This window comes from Nerophis lumbriciformis, linkage group LG24, assembly GCF_033978685.3.
Source record: "Nerophis lumbriciformis linkage group LG24, RoL_Nlum_v2.1, whole genome shotgun sequence".
Taxonomy (NCBI): domain Eukaryota; kingdom Metazoa; phylum Chordata; class Actinopteri; order Syngnathiformes; family Syngnathidae; genus Nerophis; species Nerophis lumbriciformis.
In genome coordinates this window covers 4,301,050-4,311,443 of record NC_084571.2, presented here as the reverse complement: position 1 = coordinate 4,311,443, position 10,394 = coordinate 4,301,050, and the positions used below count along the sequence as shown (strand labels likewise).

General features: G+C 39.7%; 1 protein-coding gene across 1 annotated transcript; it reads left to right on the top strand.

Annotated features, from left to right (window-relative positions):
* The first annotated feature begins 2,455 nt into the window (after window positions 1-2,455).
* On the top strand, window positions 2,456-10,374 carry LOC133620124 (transmembrane protein 265-like). The gene is made up of 3 exons (XM_061981366.1): window positions 2,456-2,624; window positions 6,440-6,654; window positions 10,038-10,374. Exons 2-3 carry the CDS (start codon window positions 6,442-6,444, stop codon window positions 10,188-10,190), a joined length of 366 nt encoding a protein of 121 aa, XP_061837350.1. The 5' UTR covers window positions 2,456-2,624; window positions 6,440-6,441; the 3' UTR covers window positions 10,191-10,374.
* The last annotated feature ends 20 nt before the right edge of the window (window positions 10,375-10,394 follow it).

Here is a 10,394-nt window from a genome sequence, read left to right as displayed (position 1 = left end):
TGTTAAGCAATGTCAGCTAAGATTTATCTGAGAGCCAGATGCAGTCATCAAAAGAGCCACATCTGGCTCGAGAGCCATAGGTTCTCTACCCCTGTTCTAAATCAACACTTTAATATTTCAACATGATATTCATCAGTACGTAATACAACATTGAAATATTACTCCAGTAAAGATGTCAATTCTTTTTTAGTAAAAAAATGTTGAAACATTTTCGCAATAGTACGACACAAAATGGCAACTTTTCCATCGTAAAATTCCGATTATTTCGCCATAGTTCAACTTCAATCCCGTTAAACGGATACTTTTGTCCTTGCAGTATTAGCATCATTTTCTCATTTTTGCTTTATCCTCGTTAAATTACGAATTTTTCCTCGTGAAGTTACAACTTTTCTTTTAAATTAAAAAAAAAAAAAAGTTCTAAATCAACAACGCTGCTGAAAAAGGTAAGTTTTGTTTTAAGTATATTCGGCTCCAGCACCCCCCGTGACCCCGAAAGGGACAAGCGGTAGGAAATGGATGGATGAAAGTATATTCATTATTGAGTCACTTCCGTGTTTATTTTGCCTCAAAGCGTCCTGATTGGTGCAATGGGGCATTAGGGCGGGACTACGAGACGTAAACACATCCATGTTCTAAATAAGTCAGCAAAGCTGCTGCAAGGGTAAAACTTTTTTTTTTAAGTGTTTGAAGCATATTTTATTATAAATAATATGAATTATTGTTACTTCCGTGTATATTCTGCCTATTTTGCCTCGAAGCGTCCTGATTGGTGCAATGGGGGATTAGGGCGGGACAACGATGACGTATAGTTCAGCATGTCTAAGCAAATCAACAACGCTGATGCAAAGGTAAATGTTTTTTTTTAAGTTTGAAGCATATTATGTTTAGTATATTAATTATTGAGTTACTTCCGTGTTCATCCTGACTTTTGTGTAAAATGAAAGTGACCTGATAAATGCAACGGGGATTAAGGCGGGACTACAATGACGTAGAAGCAGAATGTATTGTTTTTGCGGTTGCTGCAAAGGTTGAAACTTTTTTTTGTTTTAAATATTGAAAATAAAATACTGAATAACAATGCAACACATTTGTATTTGAGGTTAGTTTGTTCTACTTTACATACTTGGATTTTATTCACTCCAAATTCACGTGTGGCAGCATAAAATCTACATGTAAACATACTTTTTGTATATAAATGTGCTGTTTTGAACTGCAATGTTGTTCAATTAAGGACACTCGTTCATACTGATTTCCAGGAACCCTACAAAGTAAAACAGGATACAGAATAGACAGGACACAAGTAAGTCAAAATGGACTGAAAGAGTAAAAAAAAAAAAAGAACAGAAAAAAAAGATGAGACAAAAGTAAAAAGGCAAATAATAAATACATTTAATACAAAAAATACTAATGAATAAAACAGGTTATATAATGAAAGTAATAAGATGATACTATATACAGAGTATTTACAAGTGTTGCTGTGTGGAGGATTGGACTGTGGAAATGTTCTACAATATTTTGCTATATTGGTGTGACGAAACATCTTGCTTTGTTGTTGTATGCCAGCACGGCGCACATAAACAGGGGCCGCGCCTCTCTAATAGTCCGTTTGGGGCCCCAATTCGTCTAAAAAATATTGTCAATGAGTAAATGACAGGAGACTTCTTAAGAAATTGTACCGCATACTTATGCTGGTTGTCCAGAGTCGGGACCCGGGGTGGACCGCTCGCCTGTGCATCGGTTGGGGACCCGCCTCCGCTCGGGATTGTCTCCTGCTGGCCCCACTATGGACTGGACTCTCACTATTATGTTAGATCCACTATGGACTGGACTTTCACAATATTATGCTAGACCCACTCGACGTCCATTGCATCCGGTCTCCACATCTGCGGTCCTCTCCAAGGTTTCTCTTAGTCATTCATATTGACATCCCACTGGGTTGTGAGTTTTTCCTTGCCCTTATGTGGGCTCTGAACCGAGGATGTTGTTGTGGCTTGTGCAGCCCATTGAGACAATTGTGATTTAGGGCTATACAAATAAACATTGATTGATTGATTGATGCCTCGCACCTTCCTGCTCCATCACCGGCCATAATATAATCCCAAATTTCTCTTCCGTTATCCAAATAAAATTTAGCTTGGGGCCCCAAATTAACCAAGGCCTGTGACACAAACAAACAATGGAGGCGACGGCAGGGGAATGCCGACGTTTAAATAAAACAAATTGCTCAATTCAAGACAGTGACGTGTGTTTACAATTCCAGCGCGGAAACGAGGCAGACCGGAATTTGCTTCACCCTGGTGCGGGATGAGTCATGTGACACACCTATGGAATGTGTAAGGGGGTGTGGGAGTTCCGTGTGACCTGCTGGACGGAGAGGAAGTCCCCAGTCAAGTGTGACGAGTGTGAGGGAGCACGACCACAAGGAAGCATCCAGTAAAGGGGCGTTTCAGTCGCTGCTCTCAACTTGGAACAGAAGTTTCGGTTTCGCGAGGACGTCTGTAGGCGCCGACTAGAACGCTGCTGCCATCTCCTTCAAGTGAAATATTGTTTTTTTCTTTATTACACCCGCTGATCATCTTGTTGAGGAAACACGACAAGAAGAGAACATAAAGGAAGAAGTCAAGGTAAGACTGGATGGTTGTCAAGAAGAGTGTGAAGCACAAAGGAATTCTTTGGTTGAATGATTAACACGCCTGCTGTGTTTTGACGTCCACTATCCACGCCTGAAGCAGGCTCTTGATAATTTGGTCTTGTCCTTTTGGAAGATGACTGGTTTGTCGGCCATTTAGGGGCCTTCAATGCCGCCACGTGTTGCGCCACCGAAGCGTTTCGGTGTACGTTTAAGTGTTGAAATCCATCAAAGTGCTGAGCAAAGTGAAGCAGAAGTTGCTTCCCTGCAGCATGTCCAGACACGCTGCTTTCACTGTGGCTTCCTTCATTCTTTAACTATTCTAACTTAGTTGCTCGTATTTGTTTTTTATTTCCCTCTTTTACACTTGTTTCTTGATTCAACTTTAACAGGACACAAGTTTTCTGTCAGTTTTTTAACTAATATTTTCTCAGTGTTTTTTCCACCAAAACATTTTCCTTCATCAATATCTATCTATTGATGCTGCATTCTTTAATTATTCCAACTTATTTTACATTTATCACTTTCTTTTTATTTCATTTTATCAGTGCACAAGCAACTGTCATTTTTAAATTAAGATTTAGACATTAGTATTTTATTTTTTTCAAACACCTTTTCCTTCATTACCTATTCATTCATGTATTCTAACTTATTTTATTTGTTCCCTCATTTGACACGTTTTCTTTATTTTATAACAGTGCACAATCTACTTAAACTAATGTGCTTTATTTTTCAAAACATGTTTTCTTTCATCACCATCTATTTGTCAGTGGTTTTAATTATTCAAACGTATTCATTCTTTTTTCATTGTACAAGTTTTCTTTATTTCACTTTAACAATGCACCAGCTACTTTAATTTTTTTAAATTAATATTTGCCTATTAGGATTTTATTTTTTTCAACACCTTTTCCTTCATCACTATCTATTAATTTATACTAAATCATTGGATTATGTTTAACTTATTTTATTTTGTATTTGTTTCCCCTTTTTACACTTTTTTCTTGATTCACATTTACCAGTGCACAAGCTACTGTCACTTTGTTTATCAGTGTTGCATTTTTATTGTATTTTACACATTTTCCTTCATCACAATCAAATTATCCATGTTTATTAAATTATTTAATTAATATAACTTATTTTATTTTTGTATTTTTCCTCATTTTACACTTTTTCTATTTCCCTTCACCAGTGCACAAGCTATTATAATTTTTCAAACTAATAATTACTTATTAGTATCTTAATTTTAAAACACCTTTTCCTTCATCACTATCTATTTATTTATACTCAATTCTTTGATGAGTCCAACTTATTTTATCTTATATATTTTACATTTTCTATAATTATATTAATCTTTTATTCCTAATTTTACACCTTTGTTTATTTCCTTTTTAATGGTGCACAAATATTTGCATATTTTCCTTTATCACTGTCTATTTAATTTGACAAATTTCTTTAATTGTTCTAACTTGTTTCATCTTATAGTATTTTTTAATGTGTATAGTTATTTCTATTCTTTTATTACTCATTTACACTTTTCTTAATTTCCCCTTTCAGTACACAAGCCACTGTCATTTTAAACGAATATTTGCTTATTAATATTTAGTATTTTCCAACATCACTATCAATTTATTAAGGTATACAAAATTCTTAAATTATCAAAAAAAATTATTTTTACACATTTTTTCTTTAAATCATTTTAACAGTGAACATGCTACTGTCATTTTTTAAACTAATATTTTCTTATTAGCATTTTAATTTCAAAACACCTTTTCTTCATCACTTTTTATTTATTTTTTTTACTTAATTTGTTTGTTTGTATTTGTTTGTATGAAGGACAATGTGCAGTTACATTAAGAAGATGGCTGCACCAGATGTAGCACCATGCTAATTTCCATCTGTAGTCCTTTTATGGTGCATCTAAACATCCACAATAAAATTACACAGGATTGAAAATACACAACAATATTAAAATGACATAATGATCAACAATTTAAAATACAAGTACAATACATAGAGGGTATGTGAATTACAAATCAGTGGGCAGTCTAGATAGAGTATTTTAGCAGCTTCATTTAAAGTGCAGAAGTATATAAAGTGCATCAGTTTTTATCAAAGTCCACATACAGTGCAGTAGCCATCAGATGATACCCACAAGGGTATCATTCATTAGCCATACCCCATTCTTTAATTACTCTGATTATTAGTGTATAATTTTTTCCAACACCGTTTCCCTTGTCACTATCAATTTATTCATGTATTCTAAATTATTAAATATACAAAATTATTTTTTTTCCTCATTTCACTTTCTTCTTTTTCATTTTAACAGTGAACATGCTCCTGTCATTTTTAAACTAATATTTGCTTATTAGTATCTCAATTTTAAAATACATTTTTCTTCATCACTATACTTAGTTCTTTAATTACTCTTAACTTTCATCCATCCATCCAACTTATTTTATTTTATATATTTAAAATAATTATATTCTTTTTTTTACTCCTCATTTTACTTTATTTCCTTCTAATGTTACACAGACTATTGCCAATTTTTAAACTAATATTAGCACCTTTTTTTTTAAATCACTGTCTATTTATTTATATAGATGTCTATAATTATTCTGACTCATTTTATCTTAAATATATATACATTCTTTAATATTTAATTTCCTTATTTTACATTTTTTCTTAGTTTTCCTTTTACAGTGCACAAATTACTGTTATTTTTCTTTTTCACCAATTTAAAAAAAAAAGTAGTATCAACACATTTCCTTCATCATCTCCTTATTCTCTATTCTTCTGTCTTGAATTATGAAAAGAAATAAAGCAAGTGAGCAAACTTTAAATGAGAAAATGAAAGCAAATTAAATATTGTAACATGTCAATGATGTGCTGTGAATGAAGTCTAATTAACAGACAGGGAGAAGGGAACATGGATGAAATAAACTCGGCTTCTTCCTGCTCCCTTTTGGACACAAATATAATAAGCACGTGTCATAAGACAAATAAGCACACCCGAGTGGTGTGCGACTTTTTAGGTTATAGCTAATAACGGTCTTTGTGCCGGTTAAAAGCCGAACGTGTTGGCCAATAGGAAGGAGGGAATCCAAGTACAGCAAAAGGTCAACATGGCAGAATTCCCACAGGTGAAGAGTTGAAACAACAAACAAGTGAAAAGCAGCTGTTCTAAGGATTGAACGTCACTACACTTGTCCTTTGTAGAGGACACACAATCACAACACAAAGTGAAAGTCACATTATTCCACAAATTGTGTGTACTTCGCATGGAAGGAATGGTCCCAGCATGACTAAGAAGTTTCACAACATGTAACTTTAAATGGGCTGCTGTCGCCTCCTTTACAGTGATGCTGTTGCCATGGAGACACACTCATTGTGCAGCATCATGACCAACTTGGGAGTGCAAATACCCCACAAGAGTTAAAGTTAAAGTTAAAGTACCAATGATTGTCACACACACACTAGGTGTGGCGAAATTATTCTCTGCATTTGACCCATCACCCTTGATCACCCCCTGGGAGGTGAGGGGAGCAGTGGGCAGCAGCGGTGGCCGCGCCCGGGAATCATTTTTGGTGATTTAACCCCCAATTCCAACCCTTGATGATGAGTGCCAAGCAGGGAGGTCATGGGTCCCATTTTTATAGTCTTTGGTATGACTCGGCCGGGGTTTGAACTCACGGCCTACCGATCCCAGGGCGGACACTCTAACCACTAGGCCACTGAGTAGGCTGAGGGGGCGTTAAGGCTAAAGTGAAAGCCATGAAGCAAGCTTTTTAAGAGTCACTGGTGTCGTTGCAGACATGCCGGACTCACCTGACGCGTGCGTGACGGTGGACGAGGACACGCCGCTGAACACCGTCCCAGGGTCAGGCGAGCCGCAGCACGGCGCCGCGGCGGACGGCGCCACGTGGGGGACTCGCTTCTACGACAAGCACCACAGGGTGTTGTCCATCTGCAGCGTCGTCTGCGGCGTCTCCTGCATCGGAATCAAGGCGCTCATCAACTCCGTGAAGGTAACCTCCACGACGTCGTGATTGTTGGCGACGTCTGCGACCTGCGTTCAAAACAGTCAAGTAGGACTTTCAGACACAAAAACCAACAGAAGTCTTAGACTGGGGATCCGCAGACATACTGCAGGGGTGTCGGGAAATTTTTGGTGGAATAACATTTTTTTATGATACATTTTATTCATTACTCATGCAGTTTTTCCACTAATTTTAATATATTTAAATACACTTGAACAATGTCCTTTTAAAATGGCAGTGACATGGCCACCCTACTTCACTGGACCTTGCACACCAGCAATTAACACGACAGCTGGCAGCCAGCGATGAGAGCACCAATAGTTGACTAGCGATTAGAGATCCAGTTTTCAGCTAGCGATTAGCATACTAGCTGTTAGCTAGCGAGTAATGCGCCAGGTGTCAGCTAGCAATTGGCGTGCAGTTGTCAATTAGCAATTATCAGAATAATTGTCAGATTGCGATGAGTGCACCAAAAGTTAGTTAGCGATTACAGCATCAGTTTTCAGCTAGCAGGTAATGCGCCAGTTGCCAGCTGGCGATTAGCGCATATGTCAACTAGCGATTAGCACACTAGTTGTCAGCCAGGGATGAGTGCACCAAGTTAGCTAACATTAGAGCACACATTTAGAGCTCACATTATAGCACTGTGTCAGTGAGTAACGCACCAGTTGTCAGCTAGCGATTAGCACAGTAGTTGTCAGCTAGCGATTAGCACGGTAGTTGTCAACCAGCGATGAGTGCACCAAAAGTTAGCTAACATTAGAGCATACATTTGCAGCTACCAATATAACGCGCCAGCTGTCAGTGAGTAATACAGCAGTTTTCAACTGGCGATTAGCGCATCTGTCAAATAGCGATTAGCACACTAGTTGTCAGCCAGGGATGAGTGCACTAATAGTTAGCTAACATTAGAGCACACATTTTCAGCTGTCAGTGAGTAATGCACCAGTTGTCAGCTAGCGATAAGCACGGTAGTTGTCAACCAGCGATGAGTGCACCAATAGTTAGCTAACATTAGAGCACCAATTTGCAGCTAGCAATATAACGCGCCAGCTGTCAGTGAGTAATGCACCAGTTGTCAACTAGCGATTAGCACACTAGTTGTCAGCCAGCGATGAGTGCACCAATAGTTAGCTAACATTAGAGCACCAATTTGCAGCTAGCAATATAACGCGCCAGCTGTCAGTGAGTAATGCACCAGTTGTCAGCTAGCGATTAGCACAGCAGTTGTCAACCAGCGATTAGCATGGTAGTTGTCAACCAGCGATAAGCACAGTAGTTGTCAACCAGCGATGAGTGCACCAATAGTTAGCTAACAGAGCACCAATTTGCAGCTAGCAATATAACGCGCCAGCTGTCAGTGAGTAATGCACCAGTTGTCAACTAGCGATTAGCACACTAGTTGTCAGCCAGCGATGAGTGCACCAATAGTTAGCTAACATTAGAGCACCAATTTGCAGCTAGCAATATAACACGCCAGCTGTCAGTGAGTAATGCACCAGTTGTCAACTAGCGATTAGCACACTAGTTGTCAGCCAGGGATGAGTGCATCAATAGTTAGCTAACATTAGAGCACACGTTTTCGGGTAGCATTATAGCACGCTAGCTGTCAGTGAGTAATGCATCAGTTGTCAGCTAGCGATTAGCACAGTAGTTGTCAGCTAGTGATTAGCACGGTAGTTGTCAACCAGCGATGATCACATTAGTCGTCGGCCAGTGATTAGCATGGTAGTTGTCAGCTAGCGATGAGTGCACCAATAGTTAGCTAATATTAGAGCACCAATTTGCAGCTAGCAGTGAGTAATGCACCAGTTGTCAACTAGCAATTAGCACACTAGTTGTCAGCCAGCGATTAGCACGGTAGGTTTCTGCCAGCGATGAGTACACCAATCGTTAGCTAACATTAGAGCACCAATTTGCAGCTAGCAATATAAAGCGCCAGCTGTCAGTGAGTAATGCGTCAGATGTCAGCTGGCGATTAGCGGATAATCATCAGCTAGCGGTTAACACAGAAGTCAACAAGCGTTTAGCACGGTAGTTGACAGCCAACGATGAGTGCACCACAAGTTAGCTAGCAATTAGAACACCAGTTTTCAGCTAGCGATATAGCGCGCTAGCTGTCAGCGCGCAAGTAATGCGCCAGTTAGCGATTACCACGCCAGTTGTCAGCTAGAAATTAGCACGGCAATAGAGCACGCTAGTTGTCAGCTAGCAATAAGTGCCCCAACTGTCAGCTGGCGATTAACATGCCGGTTGTTAGCGAGCAATGAGTGTGCCAATTTCCAACTAGCGTATAGTGCGCCAGTTGTCAGCTAGCAATGAGTGCGGCAATTGTTAGCTAGCGGTCAGCGCACCAGTTTTTTCAGCTAGCTATGCGTGTTCCATTTACCAGCTAGCGAATAACGCAGCAGATGTCAGCTATTAATGTGTGCGCCAATTGTCAGCTTGTGACTAGCGCACCAGTTTTCAGCTTGCGAATAACCGCCAGCTAGCTATTAGTGACACTATACTGAATAACTTTAATATCTTAGTATTGCGCAATGCTAAGGACCAGTCTAATGTAAATGTTGTACAAGATGCACTATATTGCCAAAAGTATTTGGCCACCTGCCTTGACTCGCTCATGAACTTGAAGTGCCATCCCATTCCTAACCCCTAGGGTTCAATATGATGTCGATCCACCTTTTGCAGCTATTACAGCTTCAACTCTTCTGGGAAGGCTGTCCACAAGGTTGCAGAGTGTGTTTATAGGAATTTTTCACCATTCTTCCAAAAGCGCATTGGTGAGGTCACACACTGATGTTGGTCGAGAAGGTCTGGCTCTCAGTCTCCGTTCTAATTCATCCCAAAGGTGTTCTATCGGGTTCAGGTCAGGACTCTGTGCAGGCCAGTCAAGTTCATCCACACCAGACTCTGTCATCCATGTCTTTATGGACCTTGCTTTGTGCACTGGCGCACAGTCATGTTGGAAGAGGAAGGGGCCCGCTCCAAACTGTTCCCACAAGGTTGGGAGCATGGAATTGTCCAAAATGTTTTGGTATCCTGGAGCATTCAAAGTTCCTTTCACTGGAACTAAACTCCTGAAAAACAACCCCACAGCATAATTCCTCCAAATGATTAGGACACCTGATTCTGATCATTTGGATGGGTGGCCAAATACTTAATATAGTGTATAAAAGGCAGGGGTCTCTGCTTCACCAGTCTAGAGGTCCTTGGCCTGGAAATGGTTGTAGACCCTGACCTCCACATTAATAGTTATGATGATTTTGAAGACTATATATCCACATTTTAGCTGGATGATAAGTGTTTTCATTGATTGCCATGACAACCAAACGACAAAAAAGGTGTTTACCCCCTGCTGCCCCCAACAGGCCGAGTGGGAACCGAACGAGGAGGCGTCCAGGAAGTTCTCGCGGCGAGCCAGAAAGTTTGCCATCATCTCCATCGTGACGTGGTTGGCCATCCTGGTCTTGGCGCCGCTCCTGATGGTGCTCATCTCCTACTTGGTCACGCTGCGAGACTGAGACGGACGTCACGGGAGAACACGCAGACTTGTACAAACATGTTTATAGGCTGATATTTATTTATTGTCCACCATGACGACGCTCGGTATAAAACTACAAGCTGACGACAACTACTTCATAACAATTCCACAATACTGAAGGCAGTAGAAAAGCCAATAAATTAGTCGACATGGCAGTAACGTAATTATTGCATTCTTACTTTAT

Bases quoted from the DNA above. Each gene is read 5' to 3' on its own strand.
- LOC133620124 (XM_061981366.1), top strand. From the start codon at position 6,442: ATGCCGGACTCACCTGACGCGTGCGTGACGGTGGACGAGGACACGCCG. The intron at 6,655-10,037 runs GTAACCTCCACG...TGCCCCCAACAG, and splicing joins CGCTCATCAACTCCGTGAAG to GCCGAGTGGGAACCGAACGA.